A 25,853-nucleotide genomic window follows, 5' to 3' on the forward strand; every position below is an offset into this window, starting at 1 on the left:
TTGAAAGCTGCTGGGTGGCAAATTCTGCAATATCTTCCATTTTGCAAATGGTAAAATGTTGAATATACCTACAGCTTAATTGTCATGATCTCAGCCGAGACCAGTAACTTTTTTTTGACAAAAGAAATCTGAAATCCCAATTATTTATAGAAAGAATGAAGCCACAAGACTCCACGGTTTGAAACAAAAGCATTTTTACTATACAGGGGTCAGACAAAGCAATCCACCCCTACTGTTAAGCCCAGAATTAACATAAATTAAACATGAATTAGCAGGAAAGCTACAGTTGGATATAAACTATTAATTGCAGATTAAATGCAGATTAAGATGGATCTTGCAAACAGTTCGGCGGTCAACTCAACATATACGTCATCAATCTCAGTCGCAAAGTCCTTCAAACTCTGTCTTCCTCACAGAATTTCAGTTCCTCGTCTTCTAGGACTTAGCTTGATTTCCTTGCTGACACCAGCACACAACCTGCCTCAGTTCCACGGTCTTCACTAAAAATGGCACGCATCTGCAGAGCCTCCTCAGCTCTACCGTTTAAGATGGAGATGAGGAGAAATGTTTTTTCTCTCAAAGGGTCGTTAGTATTTTGTGGAATTTTCTTCCCCAGAGAGCAGTGGAGGCTGGGTCATTGAACTTATTCAAGGCAGAGTTAGTCAAATTTTTGATAGACAAGGGAGTCAAGGGTTATGGGGGGCAGACTGGAAAGTGTAGTTGAGGCCACAATCAGATCAACCATGATCTTATTGAATGGCGGAGCAGGCTCGAAGGGCGAAATGGCCTACTCCTGCTCTTAAATCCTATGTCCTATGTTCCTACATTCAGTTTCAGACTGCCCAGAAGTTTTGGTTTCTGACCTCAGTTTCAGGTTTAGTTTCCTTAGAAACTGGAAAGGCCACTTTCCTTTCTTAGTTTCCCTTTGCAGTTAAGGTCTGTTTCAAAAAATACAAGCTTTGAAACTACAGATTCCCACTCACATAATGTATGACACAATCACCACCACTACCCTTCCTGTGCTATTACATAACATAGGCCTATATTCAAGACTAGTTTAGGTATCATATTTTGCACAATTTACAAGGAGTATATGTGATATAATTGCGTGCATGTCATGACACATTTTTACTTTAGCTTTAACACTCGCACTACCCTAGCCTATAACCCTTACATAGCCATATGAAACCAATATTAGAACCATAGAAAAGTTACGGCACAGAAAGAGGCCATTCAGCCCATTGTGTCTGTGCTGGATGAAAATACTAGCCGCCCATTCCAATCCCACCTTCCAGCATCTGGTCTGTAGCCTTGCAGGTTGCAGCACTTCAGATGTCAATGCAAGTACCTTTTAAGTGAGTTGACGGTTTCTGCCTCACCCACCAATCCAGGGTGAATTCCAGACCCCTACCACACTCAGGGTGAAAAAGATTTTCCTAACATCCCCTCTAATCCTTCTAACAATCACCTTAAATCCATGCCCCCTGGTAATTGACCTCTCCTCTAGAGGAAACAGATCTTTCCTGCCTACTCTCTCTAGACGCATCATAATCTTGTATACCTCAATCAGCCTCCCCTGTGCTAAGGAAAACAATCCCAGCCTACCCAATCTTTCTTCCTAGCTGCAATGTTCAAGCCCTGGCAACATTCATATAAATCTCCTCTGTACTCTGTCCAGAGTAATTATGTCCTTCCTGTAATGTGGTGACCAAAACCGTACAAAAAACCCCAGCTGTGGCCGAATCAGCGTTTTATACAGTTCCAGCATTACATCCTGCTTTTGTATTTTATACCTCGTCCAGTAAAGGGAAGCATTCCATATGCCTTCTTCACCAACCGATCTACCTGTCCTGCCACCTTCAGGGACCTGTGGACATGTACTCCAAGGTCTCTTACTCCTCTCAATATCCTCCCGTTCATTGAGTATTCCCTTGCTTTGTTTGCCCTCCCAAAAACCATTACTTCTCACTTCCCCAGATTGAATTTAATTTGCAACTTTTCCGCCCACTCAACCAAACCATTGATAACATCCTGGAGTCCACAGTACCCTCTTCACTGTCAACTAAACGGCCAATTTTTGAGTCATCTGCAAATTTTCCAATCACGCCTCCCATATTTAAGTCCAAATAATAAATATATACCGCAAACAGCAAGGGCCCCAACCTTATGGAATGCCGCTGGAAACCGCTTTCCATTCGTAAAAACATCCATCAACCATTAACCTTTGTTTCCTGTCGCTGAGCCCTGTCATTAATCCCCAAAGGCTACGGTATACCAAGCTTTGCACTGGGCTCACTCCATTCTCATGCCAGTATGAAATTATTAGTGAAGGGGTTACAATGATACCCTTATACCCCCCCATAGCAATCATTTTGTTCCTTATTTCTTTTCTCAATCAGAGATCAGTTTTGTGTTCTATTTTCACCCAGGGATACTACAGAAGGACACCTGATTACATTCCAATCCGGGAGTGGAAGCGTACGGGTTGTTATCCCGTCCCTATGGTGCACTCAACGTTCCTCATTGACCTGCGTAGGGAAGCTACGAGAAACCTGGCATTCTATCCTCCACACCCAGACTACACCTGGGCATTCGATGACATCATTGTCTTTGCATTTTCCTGCAAAGTGGCCGGTAATTGTTAACATCTAGTCACTCTTAAGCTTTAAGATAAAGGGTCCATACAAACAGTAAATGTCACAAATGTTGAATACAAGAGCTGCTCTAAATATTTAACATGGAGCGTACTCCCTCACACATCACACATTTATCGTTCCATCAATAAACTGCTTCATTAGTGGAAAATGAACGTGTAGAAATCCTACAATTGCCAATTTGTTTTCCCAGATGACGATCACGATGTATTAATTTTACTTTGTGGCTTGTGGTTCTCTTTGTGTCCTGTTTAACTGACAGATATCTTTCTGTGTCCAGACTAAATAGCCGTATTGCTATAATTGCTGCATGGCATGCAACTTCAATTTTCATTTTGCCAGTAATAATTAAAATAACAAGCTTCTGGAGGAATAAACACAAGCAGAGATTGTTTGGAAAATTCAAATTTCTTTGGTTCCTCTTTCTCTTTCCACCGACTCTTCTGAGGGTACAGACTGTTTGTGAGGCACTACTCCAGGAACCCCAGCTGTAGAAGTAGCCATTCTTTCAGTGCAATCTTGTGCACTATTAGAATCTGGAGACATCATTGCTGAACCTGTTGTTGCCTTTACCTGTTTCACACAAGTGTGCATTTCCCAGGTGAGGTCACTGAATAGTGCTAAGAAGCAGGAACATGGCTTTTCAATAGGTGACACACCTCATCATGTCTGTTTCCCATTGGAAGGCTAGGTTAACAATATTCCCACTGTCTGATAGGATAGGTAAAGATGATCCCCATTGTCTGATTTTCTATATCTTTAACCCAGCATTGTCGAATTTAATTACAGAGTAACAATTACCTTCTGACTTAAGATTAAAAGAAAGTATTGCATTTATATAGTGCTTTTCAAACCCTTAGAATGTCCCAAAGTGCATTTCAGCACCTCCTAAACCCATGACCTCCACACGTGCAGTAAGCACCTGGAAACGCCAAATCACATGCTACTCTGACTTGGATGTACGGCTGGGATTTTCCGGTTCCACCCACCAGGGGAATCAGAAATTCCGGCTCAAAGCCAATGGACCTTTGGCTGGTCCGTCAAATTTTCCATCCCGCCTGCGATGATTCCTGCTGTAGGCGGAAAGGGAAAATCCGGGCCTGCATCTCTGTTCCTTCACCATTGCTGGGTCAAAATCCTGGAACTCCCTGTCTAACAGCACTCTGACAATACCTTCCACCTCATGCTTTCCAACTGTTTAATAAGAAGGCCTATTCTCAGCTTCTCAAGAACAACCAGGGATAGGCAATAAATATTGGCCTCGCCATTGAAGCCTATATCCCAAATGAATTTTTAAAGATAGCAGTGGACATTAGGACCAGGCTCAGCTATGACATGGTGGTGACTGGATGGTCTGCAGGCATTCGGCTGTGAGAGTTCACATATGAAGAATGCAGAGCCAAGCTTTTATTTGTGGACTGCTTGGTACTGGTGCAACAGCTGAAAGTCTTAACTATGTGTCCGCACTCGTACAATGATTGGATGACTTTTTAGAAAATGCCTCCTCTACACCAACAGCCCTTGCTCCGTGCCTTACCAGAATACATAATATAAAGCTGGTCTCCTACAATTTGCAGGACCGGCAGCTTTTACCCTCTACCACACGATTAATAAATCTTTAGTTAGTTAAACAAGCAGACGGTGCCAGGAAGAGGTGAACAAGGAAGAAACAAGGAACGGTGTTTGATCATTCCTCTGCCTGCTAAAAAGTTGACCAGATACCAGCTGAGCTGTTAATTTTAGAAATCTTCAGAAAACTCTTAACTGGAAGTGTGCGGAAATTGAAACTCGGCAGTGTTATTAAACCGACTAGCAGCTGATTAAAGCAGATTAATGGAACAAGAGGGAATTCCAACATCATGCATAATTTATGTATGGATAAATCTTAAAGAGCATGTTAATTATTATCCTGCAAAAGTGCTTATTTGGATCATGCTAAAGAGAAGATAAGGCTCACCGAGAGATTAGTTACCATCTCATTTCGATTCAGATGTTAATGCTACCTCCCAATGTTTTCAATTTTCTAAAAATAACAACTTGTTATCAATGGTCTGGTGTCTCTCAAACATCGTGAAGCACAGTGTACCTCACACACTGGAGAATTGCAAACAGTGGTGGTGTGTTACAGTTCAGTGAGATAATCCAAGTGCTGTAGCAACAGCTACTTTTACATGCTTGTTGTAGTTTGGAGCTATGGATGGTGATGGCAGAGGCTCCAACTTTCTTTCCATCACATGGCTGTCCAGGAATCTCTCCCGCCCTTACCACTCACCATTGCCGTACATTGGAAGGATTTGCAGGTTGATAATCAACCTGTTTGGCAGTGTTTTGAATGCACCTATTCCTTAGCCATCAAGTCCTGGAGTGGGAGTCGAACCCAGAGCTTCTGGCTCAGGGACAGGGATGCTACCCACTGCACCACAAGACCTCCTCGGGTAAACAGTACAGCGTTGAATTCATTCTATGTCTTTTGAAAATGATACTTATTAAATGATGGCAGAGACTCTACAGGAGAGGAACTATACCACTCTACTGCTGCAAGACCAGGCTTGAAAGCTGCAGCAATCATTTCCCTGGTGGCTTTCCCAATCTCCCCTCTGTAGCCTCCATGAAAGATTGATTGGAAACCTGGAAGGTTGATGTAGACTGCAGTTATGGCGGGACATCAGGGACCCCAGTCCAAGAAGATTCTCCCCTCATTTTAGGGTTCCCAACTCTCTCAGATTGTCCTGGGATCACCAGGAATTAAAGATTAATCTTCAGGACACAGCTACAACAAAACTAGGGGAAAAATTAAAGTTTTTTTTTCATTTTCTTTAAACGTTTCTGTTTATGATTATAATAATATTGGAGAATATTGTCTGATAAATCATTTGGAGGCAGGATGACCCATGATGAAGACTCTAGGAATATGTTCAAGACTGGACAACCCAGTGACTAACACAATAATTCTAACAAAATTACTGGAATTTTATGAACATAGAAAAATCAATGAATGGATTAGAGCATGAAATTTTCATGACATAACTTAATTTTTTAGAAAATATTTGATAAAGTTCCTCATGAATATGATGGTTAAACTGAGATGACAGGAGATCAAAGTTGAAGTTCTAAATTGAACTATTAATTGGTTCTAAATCAAGAAGTGTAACCTTCTTGGTAATTGTATTAGATCTAATTAAGTCCTTGTAACCACCAAGTCCCTCTGGGATAAGTGGTGAAATTCTCACCATTCATTATATTCACCATGACCTTGGTGAAGGTGCTGCTGGTAGAAGGTTTACATTTGCACCATTTTTCCGGCATTTACCATGGATTTTCCACCATCTGGTAAACCGCTGCAGACATTCAACCTTTTAATGGTTACCACTGTTATGGCTTGGCAGATGATGTGTGCCAGGTGGACCAAATCCATGAGGGAAACTTGGTTGCGCTATCACAAGAGTTTTTCAATTTTATTTATTACGAGATGTGTGCACTGAATTCAGAAGTAATGAGTCCACCATGGCCTTTACAGATTTAAAAAATTAAGTTAAAATATTTATTAACAAAATATAAAATATTTCAAGCGCATACATAAGACTACAATTGCTACTATAATAACTCCTAAAATTCCCAATTAACCTGACTCCCCAGTTACACCTCCTTTAAGGCTATGGTCCAAAATAGATTTTAGATTTAAAACAAACTCAGCAAGTTAACACAATACCCTGGACAGTGGAATTCCAAATGGCTTTTCTCCCAACTTCAGTTTTGTTATATAACAGACTTATGCACAAATGCTGGAGGCTTCATTAAGACTATTTCACACACTCCTGTTAGATCCTACATGGCCTTCTGACACATAACCTTTCATTCTCCCTTATTTACATTTCTCTCCTTGTAATATGTAAATTCTATTGTTCCATATGTCTTTGAAACTGAATCTTCCTCATAATATAAAAACTTTAATGTTGTCACTATTTGTTGTCAGTAACCTTTGGAAAAAATAAACTCATTCCTTATCCTTGCTTATCTGGCTAGTTGTAAATAGACTAAGATCCCTTTAAAATCCAAATATCCCTTCTTCATTTATCTAAATATACAAATTCCCTTCATACTTTACAGGCTAAGCCAGCATCCATGTTTACACATTAGCATGCCAAGCACCTCGCATCTTTTGATGATTTCAAACTTGCAGTCTACTTGACTATGAAATGTATTTAGATCACACACAGACCCAACTATACTTACCCCATACACCTACTTCACAATAAACCAGAAAAATATTATGAAAATGATTATACTTTCATTACACCACATCATGGATGAGTTTACATATCCTGCCCCAGTCTTGTTCTCCAAACCATCATTGAGCTCACTGGTCCATTGGCAAATCTGACACATTTTATGCAAAAGATTCACTGGTGATGTTGCCATGACAACGTTCAGTGTTTAGATTTCTTCTTGGCTGAAATAAATGGCATTTGTACTCAAGCTTTTGTCTGTACTCACCAGTGTTAGTGCTGTGTGTTGTCTGCTCTGGAGATTGTAGGTGCTGTGTGTTGTCTGCAGTGGGGAGCGTTGGTGCTGTGTATTGCCTGCACTGGGGAGTGTAAGCGCTGTGTGTTGTCTGCACTGGGAAGTGTTGGTGCTATGTGTTTGCACTGGGGAGTGCTGGTACTGTGTGTTGCCTGCACTGGGGAGTGTAAGCGCTGTGTGTTGTCTGCACTGGGAAGTGTTGGTGCTGTGTGTTGTCTGCACTGGGGAGCGTTGGTGCTGTGTGTTGTCTGCACTGGGGAGTGCTGATGCTGTGTATTGTCTGCACTGGGGAGTGCTGGTGCTGTGTGTTGTCTGCACTGGGGAGTACTGCTGCTGTGTGTTGCCTGCACTGGGGAGTGTTGGTGCTGTGTGTTGCCTGCACTGGGGAGTGTTGGTGCAGTGTGTTGCCTGCACTGGGGAGTGTAGGTGCTGTGTGTTTCCTCCACTGGGGAGTGTTGGTGCAGTGTGTTGCCTGCACTGGGGAGTGTAGGTGCTGTGTGTTGCCTGCACTGGGGAGTGTTGGTGCAGTGTGTTGCCTGCACTGGGGAGTGTTGGTGCAGTGTGTTGCCTGCACTGGGGAGTGTTGGTGCTGTGTGTTGCCTGCACTGGGGAGTGTTGGTGCAGTGTATTGCCTGCACTGGGGAGTGTTGGTGCAGTGTGTTGCCTGCACTGGGGAGTGTTGGTGCAGTGTATTGCCTGCACTGGGGAGTGTTGGTGCAGTGTGTTGCCTGCACTGGGGAGTGTTGGTACTGTGTGTTGCCTGCACTGGGGAGTGTTGGTGCAGTGTGTTGCCTGCACTGGGGAGTGTTGGTACTGTGTGTTGCCTGCACTGGGGAGTGTTGGTGCAGTGTGTTGCCTGCACTGGGGAGTGTTGGTACTGTGTGTTGCCTGCACTGGGGAGTGTTGGTGCTGTGTGTTGCCTGCACTGGGGAGTGTACGTGCAGTGTGTTGCCTGCTCTGGGGAGTGTTGGTGCAGTGTGTTGCCTGCACTCGGGAGTGTTGGTACTGTGTGTTGCCTGCACTGGGGAGTGTATGTGCAGTGTATTGCCTGCATTGGAGAGTGTTGATGCTGTGTGTTGCCTGCACTGGGGAATGTTGGTGCAGTGTGTTGCCTGCACTCGGGAGTGTTGGTACTGTGTGTTGCCTGCACTGGGGAGTGTATGTGCAGTGTATTGCCTGCATTGGAGAGTGTTGATGCTGTGTGTTGCCTGCACTGGGGAATGTTGGTGCAGTGTGTTGCCTGCACTCGGGAGTGTTGGCGCTGTGTGTTGTTTGAACTGGCCTCCTGTAAGTTTCTATATGATTCAATTGATGCATTATTAATTTGCGTCATATTATAAAGGATTAACTGTTAATGCTATTTTAATATATTGCTTTATAAATATCCATATTGTGTGAAAACTGTTCCTATTTTAAAAACTCCCTCATTTATCTTATTCAAAGAATCATTCCATTGATAGTGGAATATTAACCTTAAACATTTTGCCTTCAAGCATATGGCTTCTTCTGGGGGAGAACATTTGTATATCTTTACATAAAATGCTTTGAAGGTATACTCATTATACATGTTTCTCAGTGGATAAAGACTGAGTAATTATAAAGTGAATATTATAAAGATCTATTAAACAAGCCCTCCCCCCTACTTCTCCCTTGAGCTTTGCATATGTACATAGAGTTGTTGAGTCACTATATACTTGATTCACACTATATTTAGAAGCATAGAATGATACTACACTTTCTGTCCATTCAGCCCATTGTGCCTGTGCTGGCTCTTTGGCAGAGTTATCCAATTAGTCCCACTCTTCTGTTCTTTCCTCATAGCCCTGCAAATTTTGCCCCGTCAACTATTCAACCAATCCCCTTTTGAAGGTTACCATTGAATCTTCTTCCGCCACTTTTCAGGCAGCGCATTCCAGATCATACCTCACTATGTTAGAACATATTTCCAACTGCCACCTTAAGTTTTTTTGCCAGTCACTTTAAATCTGTGCCCTCTGGTCACCAATCCTTTCTGCCTCTGGAAAACATTTTTCTTTATTTACTCTATCAAAACCCTTCATAATTTTGAACACCAAATCTTCCCTTGACATTTTTTGCCCTAAAGAGAATAACTGCAGTTCCTCTAATCTCTCCACATAACTGTAGTCTTTCATCCCTAGTACCATTCTCGTAAATCTGACCTGCACCTTATCCAAGGCCTTGATATCCTTCCTAAAGTGTGGTACTGCTAGCCAGCCACAATATTCCAGCTGGGGCCTCACCTGCATTGTAAACAGGTTTAGCACAACTTCCTTGACTTTGTGTTCTTCACCTCTCTTTACAAAGCCAAGGATCCTGGATAGCTTTGTTTGCAAGGTGTACACTGTGCGGATATGGTCATACATGCTTAAGGGTCATAATTGAATTGTGCTGCATGTTTGGGGATCATGGTATGTCATTGTTAGTAGATATGGTGAGCTGGGGTATCTGGAATCATCTCCATCCTATTGGGAATGGTGAAATCCAATACCTTGGATTTGTGTGTCAATTTTTGTTTTGACGTTAGGGTTGCAAAAATATTAGCTGCAGTCCTATGTTTAGACCCATTGTGTGTGTTTGTAAGTTTTTTGTTACTTGTGTAAGGCAACAGATTTTCTTTTCTCTGCTGCTTATTAAAAGTACAGTGGAGGCCTGCTAATGGAAGCTCTCCTATAGAGTGAGCAACATTAAAAATGTACAAGCTGATTACCACTTAGCATTGATATGCCCAGTAAGTACTCAAGAACTAAAGTCATTAGTCCATTGCCGACGGCAGCTATTCATTAGATCGTGACGGGGTTGCAAAGAAAATCATTACACTCCCTAGGAATAGGCCTATAACATGGTAACAATCGGAGGTCGTTAAAAATCCACTCAATACAATCATGCTGGCTATACTTAAACTCTGACAGAAAATTTAGCGCAGAGGGATACCTTACCTGATTAACTGCAAACAAATGATGTATTATTTTTGTGGAATGCACTTCTTTGTGCGAATCCAGTATGGATCAATTGTAGCACTTCATTACAACACCATTTCACGGTTTACAATAAAACCATGATAATGCCGTGGCGCATGTAATGAACAAGAAAAGGTCACTTTATCCATCTCTTCCAAACCATTTTCAAATTTTCAACTCTCTCACCTTTGGCCCTCCATTCATCACATTTCTGTAGCTATTGATCTGAGCAATCATCCCCTCATCTCCATCCTTGATGCCTTGTCCCCATTGCCCTTTCTCACCCTGACCAACCCCCAACTACGCCCTCATCTTTGTTCCCTTAAATCCAAGGGACTCAGACATGAACAGATATGGTCGACAACTAATTTAGCCAGATCAGGCCGCACCACATAAAGGCACACCAGGTTCTGCCAAAACCGCTCACTAGGCCAGTGACATCCTGAAATACAAAGATAACCCCCGGCTTCTTTTCTCCACTACAAATTGTCTTCTTAAACTCCTGTCCCCCGTCCCCCTAACCCTCACCTCCAACAACAAGCACAAAGAGCTCATGGACATCTTTGTCAGTAAGACTCAGACCATCCATTCAGCCACCTCTGCCACTTCCCTCCATTCCCCTCTGTCCTAATATCTCCTTATGTGCCATGGTGACAAATTTTATTTGACAATGCTCCTGTGAAGTACTTTGTTAAAGATACTATATAAAAAGCACAGTCTCACTGCCATTTTTGAGTTATCACCATTTCTGTTGCATGTCACCATCTCAGTTTTGGGTAGATTTCAGCTCTAATGCCGCTTGTCAGAATTTATCATCTGCAACCTTTTTACCTTACTGTAATGGGGAGTGATAATCAACGTGGTGACATGATTTTAAAACAAGGAAACTAAAAGATTATAATTTAGGCACGAGTTTCTTCACACTTGCAGCTGGAATAGACCGCCATTTATGACCATGATTACATTATTCAGAGCTATTCAATTTCCTTAGTATTTTGGAAAAGGAGGTCTTGTGTGTAGTGCCCCTACTTTTGAGCCAGAAGCTCTGGGTTCAAGTCCCACTCCTGGACTTGACGGCCAAGGAAGGTATGTTCATAATGTGGCCAAACAAGTTGATTCTCAACTTGTGAATCCTTCCGACACTTGCCAATGGTGAGTGGAGATTCCTGGTCAGCCATGTGACGGAAAGAAATTGGAGCTTCTACCATCACTATCCATAGCTCCTGACTACAACATGCATGTAAAAGCGTATGTTGCCACAGCAGCTCAGATTGGTTGGCTCAGCTGACTGAAGAGTCATTGTGGATCAGATTGGAACCAACTGTACAGGGTTTGATCCTTGTTCTGGCTGGGGTGGATTCAGGACCTGCCTTCTTGCCCTACCTGTGGTGGAGGCTGTGGTGCTGTGGGTTGGACTTGCCCTCAAGCAGAGACTCAAGAAGAAATATTTTGAAAATAGGCCAACTTTGGAGTATTGTGTGTAGTTCTGGTCGCCTAATTACAACTCACACTTAAGTTTCAAGAATAAATTAGATAGATACATGGATGGGAGAGGTCTGGAGGGTTATGGACTAGGTGCAGGTCAATGGGACTAGCGGAATAATATTTCGGCACAGACTAGAAGGGCCGAATGGCCTGTTTTCTGTGCTGTAGTGTTCTATGGTTCTATGGTTCTAGGATTCTTTTTTAAAAATTGTGCATTTGCATTTGTAAGGTTTATAAAAATTGTTTAATGTTTAATAAGGTGAGCTTAGTGTTCCCTAGGCTCAATTCAAGAGGATGTGGTGGATGCCCCAGCACATAATTACTCAGAGTTGTAGCACTAGTCTCACACAGGGAAACATTACAGCTTGCATTTATTTGATAACTGAAGCATAAAAAGCGTCTCAAGACAATTCACGGAAGGAGAGAAAATGAAATAGATACAAAAGGAGAGACAGAAATAGAGATGTAGTTGTGGAGAAGCTGGGAGATGTAGGTAAAAGCTTGGCTGATGTTGGGTTTTAAGAATTTACATAGAATTATATAGAAATTGTAATGTTAAAAAGAGACCATTTGGATCAGCTAGTCCTTGTCGGATTTTACCTCCCATGCAAGCTATAGTCCTAATCCCATTTGCTTGCCATGTTCCTATATCCATTTTATTCCATCTTTTCCTTCAATCGCCTTTCCAATCTGTTCTTAAATGTTGACAGAGCCTCTATTTCAGTCACTAACTCCAGCAATACATTGCACAGCCTCATAGCCATTTGTGTAAAAATATTTGTCATGCACTTTGCCCTAAAACTCTTACATTTAATTGTATATCCTTGTCCCCTGATTCAAAACCTCTTATTCACCTGGTTTTTCAGCCTCACCATAAACTCCATTCCCTTGCCACTGATTCCATCTCCTCCTTGGCCACTTGCCTCGGTTGAGTCAGACTGTACAACATCTTGACTGAGTTATTTCCATGTTTTTATTTTCTATGATGCACAGGAAAGGCACAGCCATACTCAGTTAATTCTGAATCAATTTTTGACCCTAATTTGTAGTAGAATTGCTCAAAGCCTATGCCCAAACTACTACATGCCAAGCACCACTCAAAATTGAAATTATGTCCTGTCTACTCCTCACACTATTATAAATGCTCTGATCATCAGAGAGTTGTGCTCCCACCCCTTGTCTTTCTTGCTTCTTAAGATGAACTAGCACTCCATGACTCAGCACCTCCCCATCACCTATTGGGCAGCTGTTAAGCCCAGCAACCCTTAGAGCTAGAGAGGGAGGCGGCTCCCCAGTTGGATTGCTGGAAAGTGTGTGTGGGGGGATGTCAAGTCTGGATAAGATCAGACTTGGACTGCAGTGTATTTCGTGGCCAAAGAACCCCATGTAGAGGGTGACTATGAGATACAAAGGAACCACTGCCAGCCACAAAAAATTGTGTAAGTGAAAGTCAAGAAAAAATGGAGATGGGAGTTGGAGTGTGTAAAGATTTATATTTTCTTCAAATTCCCTGTGTAATGTGTGAACAAGTGGCCCTTGCAGGATAGCCCACACCTGTGTTACTCTTTCTTTTTCCCAACACCAATTCAACCCAGCCTCAACTCTCAGTTCAACACTTGTTTGCATTTTATTTTTAGGTTTGCAAAGGTTCAACTCACTCATTGAAAAGAAAAGACTTGCATTTATATAGTGCCTTTCACATCCACAGGACATCACAGAGGAAGTACCTTTGAAGTGTAGTCCTTTGTCATGCAAGAAACGTGGCAGCCAATTACTGCAGAGCAAGTTCCAGCAAATAGCATTGAGATAATGACCAGATAACCAGTTTTTAGTGATGTTAATTGAGGGGTAAATATTGTCTAGGATACCAGGAAGAACTCTCCCGTGCTTCTTCAAAATAGTCCCATAGCTTTTGTTGTATTTTTGTGGACAGGCTCTCATTTGACGGACAGCACTCCCTCAGTACTGCACTGGAGCATTGGCCTATATTTTGTGCTGCAGTGGCATTTTAACCCACAAACATCTAGCTTAAAGGTGAAAGTACTACCCCTGCACCACACCAAATCAGGGATCTCTGCCTCTCCTCCCTAAACTGAAACATTGAGTTATGTAACACCAATGCTTGTTCAATTTTCTCAGGGACAACAATGCTTACATACTGAGAGCCTAGCCAGCATCTACTCCTCATGGTCCTAATGCTCTAATAGAACAAGTGTGGATGAACAGTTCACCACACACAATGCTAATTTTTATTCATTCATGAGAAGTGGGCATCCTTAATTGCCCTTGTTCAGAGGGTATTTAAGAGTCAACCACATTGCTGTGGGCCAGACCAGGTAAGGGTGGCAGATTTCCTTCCCCAAGGTTTCATGGTCACCACCATCAGGCTTTTTAATTCCAAATTTTTATTTAATTTAAATTTCACCATCTGCTGTGGCAGGATTCAAACCTGGACTCCCAGAGCATTAAGATAAAAACAAAAAACTGCGGATGCTGGAAATCCAAAACAAACACAAAAATAAAAATACCTGGAAAAACTCAGCAGGTCTGACAGCATCTGCGGAGAGGAATACAGTCAACGTTTCGAGTCCGTATGACTAGAGTCTATGATGCTGTCAGACCTGCTGAGTTTTTCCAGGTATTTTTATTCTTGTTTTTGTCTCCCAGAACATTACCCTGGGTTTCAGGAACACTAGTCCACTGACAATACCACTATGCCACCACCACTCCACCGCAAACAATATCATTTCAAAATAATGTTTCTGTCTTCTCTGGACACACCTGTCTGCAAGCCTGAAGGGCAGTAACAATGATTAAACTCCCTGCACTGTTCAAACTAACTGTATTACACTTGTTGGTCACTGGGAATTTGATCAGCCAGTTGTCCCTTAAAATCACTTCTTGAATTCTCAACCAACATCACTGAGAGCATTATCTGATCATTATCACATTGCTCTTTGTGGGATCTTACTGTGCGCAAATCGGCTGCTGTGTTTTCCTATATTACAATATTGACGACACTTCAGAAATCCTGTAAACTGCTTCAGCATGCCCTGAGGTTCTGAAGGGTCCTACTTAAATGCAAGATTTTCTATCTTTCTGTAGTATTTTGCCAAGAAGTGTGAATTATGACCAATTCAATTAGCTAAAGTCACAGAACAAAAAGCACAGACCTAGCACAAAACCGAGGGGGTGGGGCGGGGGGAATGGAGGTGTGGAAAAGGATTCTGTATTTCAGTGACAAGAATTATCTACAGAAAAGACGAGATTCATTTCCCAAATCTTTCAATTATTTATGTGTAAAATTATTTCCACATTCCATCACCATTGATTCAATTTCTTCAATCCTAACTACATTTTAAAGTTACTATTGGACCGCACGCACAGTGCACAATGGATATTAATCCGACGTTAATTTCCTGTTCTCGCACGATTTGCTAAAAATAAAAGCATCATTAGTTTTCAGCACAAGTCTCCAAAAGTCCCCCAAAGGATAGATTCTGAAAGAGCAATCTGGCAATCTGACTTTAGCAGTGAGGAGAACTGGACTCCCATCTAGCAAATCCTAGACCGATAGTCAGACAATCTCCCAGTCTCTTTTTGCTGATTCTCTGTTTGGCCACGAGAGGGGGAGTACATGGACAGCGGAGTGCTGCATTTGGATAACTGAGAAGACCGAGCTTGCTCGGATCACTCGCCGAGATTAGTAGCAATTTGGCATTCCCTCCATCTGAGGAAATGAGTCTGGCAACAGAGGGTGTTCAAACCACCCCAACAATTTCTATGATTTGTTCTTAATCGGACCGCGCGTCCTTTTAAAAGAAGATGCCTTAGATGAATTGATACAACACCATCAACCCTTAGTCAGTGGATTGGCCACTTCTACATTTCGAGCAGTGAAATACTAGGCTTGCCCTCCACCAGCATTTTACACTGAATATGTTATTGGGATTGGCTGACGGCACATTGAGCTATTGTCTCAAAGAAGTAATAACGTTTCTGTTTGAACTTTATTTCAAAATTCATGTTTCGAAACCCTCCAGCCCCCAAAAAGTAAACTTCTGCAGACCACTGATGATGGTAACGGCAAGGATTATAACCTGCCAAATGAAGGGGAGGGGTAGACAAAAGATTTCTCAAGGACCTCACTTAGCGATCTCTGTTTTACACTTTGATCCCTAGCGCTTGTGTGAACAAAATAATTCTACATTCCACTCCATTGATAATGATGTAAACAGTAAACTGAGCCACTAAACAGAGTGAGGATCAGTTAGGTGATAATAGACATTGACTGATCCCAAGGCTATCAACCTTGGCAACGTTTAAGTCGTACCTAATGATATTTAAACGAATCTGGTTATGCAGACTGACAGTAATAATTTAATGCTCTTTCCTGCGGCCGAGCCATGAATGAGTTAATACAGAAATTATATTGTTTTTAGGAGGGTTCTTCTGTCCCTGACAATAGGCAAGAGGTGAAAGTTCAGAGCGCAGTCCAGCGCAGACTGCACATATTGCAATCTCCACTTTTTTTGTTTGACGCTAATCGCTCCGGTGCACTTTTAAATTAAAAGTAAGGACTGCAGCCACTAGATGATGCTGCTGCATTAACTTATGATACACGGCAAAGACATTTAGGATAAAAGCAAAATTCTGTGGATGCTGGAAATAAATTACTAGGTGAAAAAACACCATCTAGTTCGCCATCTAGCATCTTGTTGGCTGCATGATACAATAATGGAGTTGGCCTATTCCTGCTCCTAATTTTTGTGCTCCTGTTGATTAATGGCAGCAATCAACCTTTAACAATTAGTCCACAACAGACCTAGACACCGTGTGAGGAAAACCTCAATGGTGGGGAGCTTGTAGTCAAGGTTCCCTTTAGCTCCTAGTTTGAGATGTTCCTTTCCCCATTTAAGTACTTTCAGATTTAAGTGTCATTCCAAATGGTCATTATTAAATATTATTTTTTCACAGCCAAGATGTTAAACAACTGCTATTGGGCGAGAGGCTTTGGGGAGGAGGGTGTGGGTGGGGGCGGAGAAGAACAAAATACATTTGCAGAACAGACATACAATTGGTTTTAAACTAGCCTTCTCAATCCAGAGCGCATCAAATACGTTCTGTCACAGCTACTTACACTTAGATTCCATGCCAATCTTTTTAATGCACCTTATTTTTAACATCTGTTTGAAATTAAAAATTGAAGACTTTCTTTATGGGATGTGACTGCAATTGGGCAGCTTCCTGCTTGTACGAGTTAAAATGAGAGGCCTGGGAATGCACCCATTCTCCCTCCCCATTTACTCATTTTTTTTTGCCCCTAAATCTTACTAAAAATGTTTGCCTACCTTTTAGTTTTAAGTTCCAGTGAAGGGTTCTCATTCAAAATGAAACATTAGCTTGTCTTCTTTCTCTACATATGCAGAGTTGGTGTGTACCTTCAACATTTTCTATTTATTTGTTTGTACAAGTTAGTGACTGTATAGTTTTTCTGCCTGTTGGATTGTCCTAATAATAAGTGTCCCTTGCTGTTTTTTTAGATTAAAAAGTAGCTGTGAGTATAAAGTAGTTTGTCTCACTTTATGCACTGGAGGGTTGGAAGAGTTTTGGTTGGGTCAGTGGGGAGAGAGAAGAACCTCTGTTTGGGGAGTCAGTGACCAGATGGTCATCAATTTAACATTGCCACTGAGAGTGAGGTGTGAACTTAGGAAACATGTCTTTACAGAGAATTGTTGGAGCAAGGAATGCTTTGCCACAGGCAGTGGTTGAGGCAAAAAAACAAATTGCATTCTTTAAAGGACAGATGGATTAAAAAATTGAAACAGAGGAATATGCAGAAGTCAGAGAAGAGAGCAGGGTAGTACCTCTAGCCGACACAAACACGATAAGCCAAATGGCCTCTTTTTGTGCCGTGCACAAATACACACTCCTGTACTTTCTAGCACCATGAAAATTGGAGCCTATAAGTGCACATACCCAAACTTTGGTCAGCGTTTTCTGTAATTAGGCCCACTCTTAGGCCCCCAGGTCTATTCTTAAAAATAGACCTCATTTCCTTGTAAAATGCATTCTCAATACCTGGAACCTTTTTGTCGCTCGCAGTTAGCTAATGAATGTCAATAATATTCTCCAGTATTAAGTGGCTAGAATGAGGCTTGACAAACACATCTGTGACAACAATATAACCTCATTTGATTTATATTTTTAGCTAATTTGATTTCTTTATTTATCTTACTCCTGCTATTTACCATAAAAATACTCTGGGATTTATTCAGTATAACCCTTAAATCGTTTATCCATTCAGCATGCTGTACCTCGGGATTGACTACAGCTTTTGTTAACTTACTGGTCTCTCTTCCTGAGCATGGCTGGAGCTAATTTTAAGCAGCGTAGTATATATGAACAGTACTCACAATCTGTTTATTTACAAATAGAAGAACGTTCTATGTCTCCCATTCATTTCCAGGCAGGATTAAGTAATTAGATTCAGACCCATAAACAATATTCTCTTTGCTTAATTTCTTTCCCCATATATCAAATTTGTTTAAATGTATACGGTATATTTGTATGTGTTCTGGGCTTTCTGTTAAATATTTGTGTTCCGGGCAACACATGTTGCTTGTATCCTTGTGAGAATCTGCTGGTGATGAGTAAACCTTTTATGTGGCACTAGACTTGGATATCTGAGAGAGCAGGACACATAGCAAGCTGTCCTGTGTACATCCTTCCAGGGCATTGAAGGCAGGTATCTTCATATAGATCAAAGGGAAACTCTGGAGCTTTGGGACTGCAGCTGCTAGGCATAGCCACTGCTGGAAGGCAAATATGAGAACATCTCCAGGGTTTTGATGTTTATCATGGCTGGGTGCAGAGAGACAAGCAGCAGCTAAAGGTCTGCTCCACCTCCAACTGGTGAAGTCACCATCTGATGGAATATGATATGTGGCCATGCTGTGCTCAGCTGGGTAACAATAATGTACGGTTCTCTAGGTTACTTGTGATGACCTCCTAATTCCTGCTGTCTGTCCCAAGCACATGCTTGCAAGTTTTCCAATCAGGAACAGTTGACTACCCTTCCTAGGGGGATGAGGAGACAAATAGGGACAACGTGTATCCAAGGTGATACTCCAGGTCACGGAGATTTGGAACCAAGTCAACAATTCGCACCAGGCTGACCGATTGAATACCAGGAAGTTAATACTGCACATCATAGCAATGCTGCCTGACCAGCTATCTTGGTACCTTAATAGCATTTGGATGAGTAGTCATGTCAACAGGGGCTGGCATTCTTCCCACTTTAACTGATTGAAAGAAAAGAAAGAACTTGCATTTATACAGCACCTTTTACATCCCCAGGACATCCCAAACTTTCTTGCAGTCAATTGCTTACTTTATTAATGACACCAGCACTATTAAGAACTCTTGGTTAAAAGCATTTGCTGATCAGCTTTTTTTCAGAAAACAGATCAGCGAAAGCTGTCTTAATGAAATGCAAACTAATATCAGGCTGACAAATGAATGGACTTATCTGTCACTGTCTGGCAAAAATAATACTCAACTGGCATCACCCATGGTTTGTTGGGTAGCATTCTCACCTCAGAGATTACAGCACAAAGTCTAAGCTGTCAATCCAATGCAGTATTGAGGGAGTGCTGCACTATCAGAGGTGTCCTCTTTCCGGTGAGACGTGAAACCAAGATCCCATCTGCTCTTTCAGGTGAGCGTTAAAAATCCCAGTGGCATTATTCCGAAGAAGAATATGGGAGATCTCACACAATACTTAAAATCAAATTATGTGGATATTTTCCCATTTCTATTTGAGGGAGTTTGCTGTGCACTAATTGGCTAACACATTTCCTACATTCAACAGTGACTGCATTTCAAAAAAGTACTGTATTTGTTGTAAAGTGCCTTGGGGCACCTTGAGGTTGTGAACAGCGTTACATAAATGAAAGTTTTTTTTTCTGTTTATTGTGCCGGGGGTAATATATGTCGTAAGGATGGACATTATAATGTTTTACACAATCGGATCACTAGCATCATTTCTATTAGACAGACACCATGATAGATTGTAGCATAGATAGTCCTCCAGTCTATAGTGGAAATTCTTTGACCACTACCTCATTAGGCATCACTTTCCTTGAGCATGGATTGGAATGCCAATGTATTTACTTTTATCTTGTCTACATTCAGAAGGCAACAATGCTCATGAACATATGTTGCCATTCCTTCCTTGTCGCTGAGTCAATATCTAGGGATTTGCCACCTAACACCATTGTGGGATCGCAATCACCATGAGGGTTACAATGGCTCAAGGATAAACCTATCACCATCTTCTTAGGGCATTTCGGGATGGACAATAAATTCAGCCTCACCTTTGTGACCCACATCCTGGGAGCAGTTTTTTAAAATTTAAAATAAAGATAATTCGCCTCGTGGTGTGTTACAATCCTGGGCCTGTTTTTGGGGCTATTTGAGATCAGACATAGCACCCTATTAACTCCCCTCAACTTCAGCCAGAGGGATTCGGGCTCAAAGACATGTAACTGGGTCCACTGAGTCTAAACAGCCTCCACACAAAGGGAGGGAATCAGTTTAGATTATTACCCTCTTCCTGATAGCCTTATTTTCAAATAGATTTTAGCTAGATTGTAATAAGGATCTGGGTGAAACTTTTCAGTAAATGTTCCCCCACCCCATATGGGGATGGCAGTAAGGTTCTTGGATCTTTAATACAAAAGACTAAATAAGACAATTTACGTTTTAAGTACACACAAATTTATTATAAGAAGACAGCAGGCAATTTCCATAAGAGAACCCAAGCTTTAGACTTTGCTTGTTACAGATATAAGATTTTAAAAGAAAGTTAGGATATCCATCAAATTCGAATGTAAGATTACCTTCGCCACAAAGGGTGTAAAACTCATCAGGTTTAGAACAGGTCTGAAGCCAATCTAAACAGTTTAGTAAATCTGAAATCATTCGAGTTTGGGTTGAGATACTTTTAATGAATTTTGGGGTTGTATAATTAATGGTTACGTAGAAGATGTTAATTTGATCAATAGTAGATGACCCCTAATTAATATCTCATATTTAATGAAAGGACCACCTATTAAAATGAGGGTGCCTGTTCAATTTCTAGGAAATATTATTTTGAATTTATTCTTGAAAGCTGGACCTTGGGATGTTGGTCAATTTTACTTTGTCAAAGTACAGGTTCCAGCAACATAATAGGGCTTGAGGTCTGGTATTCTTTTATCTGACTGTGGATTTAATTATCAGAGCCAGCATTGTGTGCTTACTTTTTTTTCTTCATTCGCGGGATGTGGGCTTCGCTGGCTGGGCCAACATTTATTGCCCATCCCTAACTGCCCTTGAGAAGGTGGTGGTGAGCTGCCTTCTTGAACCGCTGCAGTCCGTGTGGTGTAGGTACACCCACAGTGCTGTTAGGAAGGGAGTTCCAGGATTTTGACCCAGCGTCAGTGAATGAACGGCGATATATTTCCAAGTCAGGATGGTGAGTGACTTGGCAGGGAACTTCCAGGTGGTGGTGTACCCATCTATCTGCTGTCCTTGTCCTTCTAGGTGGTAGTGGTCATGGGTTTGGAAGGTGCTGTCTAAGGAGCCTTGGTGAATTTCTGCAGTGCATCTTGTAGATGGTACACACTGCTGCTACTGTGCGTCGGTGGTGGAGGGAGTGAATGTTTGTAGATGTGGTGCCAATCAAGTGGGCTGCTTTGTCTTGGATGGTGTCAAGCTTCTTGAGTGTTGTTGGAGCTGCACTCATCCAGGCAAGTGGGGAGTATTCCATCATGCTCCTGACTTATGCCTTGTAGATCGTGGGAAGGCCTTGGGAGTCAGGAGGTGAGTTACTCATCACAGGGTTCCTAGCCTCTGACCTGCTTTTGTAGCCACAGTATTTATATGGCTAGTCCAGTTCAGTTTCTGGTCAATGGTAACCCCCAGGATGTTGATAGTGAGGGATTCAGTGATGGTAATGCCATTGAACATCAAGGGGTGATGGTTAGATTCTCTCTTATTGAAGATGGTCATTGCCTAACACTTGTGTGGCACAAATGTTACTTGCCACTTGTCAGCCCAAGCCTGGATATTGTCCAGGTCTTGCTGCATTTGGACATGGACTGCTTCAGTATCTGAGGAGTCGCGAATGTGCTGAACATTGTGCAATCATCAGTGAACATCCCCACTACTGACCTTATGGAAGGAAGGTCATTGATGAAGCAGCTGAAAATGGTTGGGCTGAGGACGTGCTAGTGTAATAACTAGAACCATTTTTTGGTGTGTGTATTTCTTATTTGTGAATTCACATTATGAAGGGAGCTAACCATGTTGCTTTGCAAGCTCATTTTGACTCCTGTTAAAATATGATTTACCCTGAGTTTACCCAAGTAACTTTTAACCTAATATTCCTACATTCATTCTGTATATTTTTGACCTTTATTCCTTCTCACCCCACTCTTGACCAACATGAGCGTGAGCAAGGAAAAGCGAGCCAAAGCAAGTGATGTCAGAAAGCCAGACATTCCTCAGAGTGCCAGGATCCATCACTTGAGATGCCAAGAGTACTAGAAACAATTTCAATAATATAAGATTGGCAATAATCTAAGTATGCATTACAATAGCCCACAACCCAATCCTTAGGGTCATTACAAAGTGCACAGATGTCCCTGCAGTGATGAGTAGGGGTGCAATTTCTAAGGTTGAGCCATTCAGGTGAGTCAAAGAGAAGTCGCAGAGTGTGAAGAACTGGCTGAAGCTTGACATGGGAGCCATGTTCTTAAAAACATGATCGTCGGGGCTGGTCGGTGAGGTGGAGGGTGCAGTTGGAATGCAGTGGCAGAAGGCAACCTTTGAATGCTGAGTTGTAGGGAACAGCAAGTTGGGTCAATGTTATGATGCAATGCCATGCTAAAAAAATCACTTGAGAAAGAAGTTATGATCTGACAACAAACATGAGGATCACAAGGCCAATTGAGAGGCGTACTAGAATAATGTAAGAGAAGATACCGAGAGAACTCCCAAATACACCTGAAATAGTATCAGTGATCAAATCAATAGCAGATTTATTGACAGGAGCTAACCCTGGCATCGCCTCTATGATACTGTGTCCTACAGCCTGAAGCCAATCTGGAGCTTGCCAAATTTTACTCAGTTCAATTTGTGACAGCAGGTGTTGTGACCTTTGAACACTTTCTTCTACCAAGGAATTGGTAAAAGTAAGAATCAGCTCTCTGCCCTGTAACTGGCTTAGAGCTGTACTCAGTTAACTAATTGAATAGGTTTACAGGAATACTAGGGGTATAGGTATTTCTAGGTCTAGAGGATTCAACAGTGTGTCCACAACAGGAGACATCTTCAGAGGGCGTTAACATCCAGGTGCCTATGTCCAGACCACAGTCAAGACACCTGGATGCCGTAATGACCATGTAGGACCCATTTCCCAAAGAGAAATGTCGCCTGTAATCTAGAGAGACAGAGACAGAGAGAGAGAGACAAAGAGAGACACAGGGAGCGACAGAGAGAGAGAGAGAGACAATGAGAGAGAAAGACAGAGAGAGAGGCAGAGCGAGAGAGAGAGAGAGATCAAGGGACAGACTGAGAGAGGGAGAGAGACTGAAAGACAGAGGGAGGGAAAGACAGAGAGAGAGACAGGTAGAGAGAGAGATAGAGATAGAGGGACAGAGAGAGACAGACAGACAGAGAAGGCAAGGAGAGAGGCAGAGAGAGAGAGACAGATAGACAGAGAATGACTGAGAGACAGAGAGAGTGAGAAAGGCAGACAGAGACAGAGAGACAAAGAGATACAGAGAGAGGGAGACTGAGATAACGGAGAGGAAGAGAGGGAAAGAGAGATAGACAAAGAAATACAGAGAGAGGGAGAGACAGAGACAGACAGAGAAATAAAGACACAGAGAGAGACACAGAGAGAGAGACAGAGAGAGAAAGATAGAGAGAGGCAATGAGAGAGAGACAGAGAAAGAGGCAGAGCGAGATGGAGAGACAGTAAGAGTCAGACAGAGAGAGTGAATGAGAGAGACTGAGAGATAGAGACAGAGAGAGGGTGAGAGAGAGAGAGAGAGAGACAGACAGAGAAAAAGAGAGAGAGTGAGAGGGACAGAGAGAGAGAATCACTGAGAGAGACATAAAATGAGAGAGAGAGAAAGAGACAGGGAGACACCAAGATACACGGAGAGAGAGGGAGAGTCAGAGACAGAAAGAGGGGGAGGCAGAGAGAGAAAGAGGGAGAGAGACAGACCAGGAGATACAGAGAGAGAGGGAGAGACAGAGACAGAGGGGGAGAGACAGAGAAAGAGAGAGAGACACAGGGAGCAACAGAGAGTGAGAGAGAGAGAGACAGAGAGAAGCAGAGCGTGTGCGAGAGAGAGAGATCAAGAGACAGACTGAGAGACGGAGAGAGACTGAAAAACAGAGGGAGAGTGAGAAAGAGAGGGAAACGGAGAAAGAGAAAATGTGAGAGAGAGAGAGATAGAGGGACAGAGAGAGAGATAGACAGACAGAGAGACACAGGGAGAGAGGCGTTGCCAAGGTCTGTGTCGAGGAGATGGCACTGTCATCGTTAGCTCGATCACTTCCACTCCTGATGTCCAAGCTGGATCTCAGACGACAGTGCACGTTGCACTGCTCCTCCATCCTTGTATCCTTCAGGACACCTTTTCAAATCATCTATGGGGACAGTTTTAAGAGATTGCCTGCCATGCAGCTGATTAGTGAATAGTTGTACAGTTTGTTCGTTAATAATCGAATGTATTTGAACAGGTTTGACTTCCCACTTAGGCCTTAAGCCAGGTCCTTATTCGAAGTTTTGTTCCTGAGCCCACTCTCCTGCTAGGGGTTGCCGTGCTTTTTTACTCAATTGTTTTTGCCCAATTGTCTCCTGTATTCTCTGATCAATTTTATGCATTGCATCTGTAATTTCTTGTTTTAAGTTTAACTGTTGCTGTCGGGTCATGGAGCCAGAATGTGTAGAGACTGTGTAGGAACCTTGGGTAAGTGTTGTATGCATCTCAACACCATACGTTAAATACCTTGGAGCTTTGGGGGGTACAGTTCCTGATTTGGTTATGTGAGTGGGCAACAAGATGGCAGATGGAATATCATGTGGGGAAGTGTGAAATTATTCACTTTGGCCATAAGAATAGGAAAGCAGGATTATTTTTTAAAAGGTGAGAAACTTGTAAGTGTTGATGTTCAAAGTGACTTGGTTCTCATACAAGGAACACATGAAGCTAGCATGCAGGTACAGCAAACAATTAGGAAGGCAAATGGCATGTTAGCCTTTATTGCAAGGGGGTGGGAGTACAGGAATAAAGAAGTCCTGCTACAGTTGTACAGGGCTTTAGTGAGACCACATCTGGAGTACTGTGTGCAGTTTTACTCTCCATATTTAAGAAAATATATACTTGCATTGGCATTGAAGGCAGTACAGTGAAGGTTCACCAAATTGGACCCTGGAATGAGAGGGTTGACCTACGGTGAGAGGCTGAGTAACTGGGCCTATAATTCTCTGGTGTTTGGAAGAATGAGAGATGATCTCATTGAAACCTACGCAATTCTGAAAGGGCTTGATAGGGTGGAAGCTGAGAGATTGTTTCAGCTGGTTGGGGAATCTAAAACAGGCAGCACAGTCTCAGGATAAGGGGCCGATCATTTTGGACTGAGATAAGGAGAATTTACTTCACTCAAAGGGTTGTGAATCTTTGGAATTCTCCACCCCAGAGGGTTGTGGATGCTCCATTGTTGAATCGATTTAAGGCTGGGATAGACAGAGGTTTGGTGTCTCAGGGAATTAAGGGATATGGGGAGTGGGTGGAAAAATGGGAGTTGAAATCCAAGATCAGCCATGATCTTTTTGAATGGCGGGGCAGGCTTGATGGGCCATATGGTCAATTCCTGCTCCTATCTCTTGTGCTCTTGAGTTCTTTTGATGCATATGAGGGACATTATTAAGTGATAGCTGCACTTCCAGTATGATAGTTGACCACTGATTCTCAATAATTTTACCAAAAATTTTTTTACCTTTTGATTTTTTGTGTTTCACTAGCCCAGCCGATTGCAGATGGCATGGTGTATTGCGTTCTAGCCCAATCCCCACCCCACCCCTCTCCGTGTTCGTAGTAGTCTCTGAAGACTCTGGAGACAAATGCTCCACCTTGATCAGAGTTCAGGATTC

At 42.3% G+C, this 25,853-nt stretch overlaps 1 protein-coding gene across 1 annotated transcript in view; it reads left to right on the top strand.

The window, feature by feature from the left end:
• Positions 1-25,853, top strand: part of LOC144692567 (procollagen galactosyltransferase 2-like) — a 198,398-nt gene that overhangs the window by 134,551 nt on the left and 37,994 nt on the right. Inside the window, exon 5 of the mRNA XM_078561563.1 lies at positions 2,430-2,634. Within this exon, the coding sequence (XP_078417689.1) occupies positions 2,430-2,634 (205 nt within the window). The remainder of the gene's footprint in view (positions 1-2,429; positions 2,635-25,853) is intronic.

This window comes from Cetorhinus maximus, chromosome 17 (assembly GCF_964194155.1).
Source record: "Cetorhinus maximus chromosome 17, sCetMax3.hap1.1, whole genome shotgun sequence".
In the NCBI taxonomy this organism is placed as follows: Eukaryota; Metazoa; Chordata; class Chondrichthyes; order Lamniformes; family Cetorhinidae; genus Cetorhinus; species Cetorhinus maximus.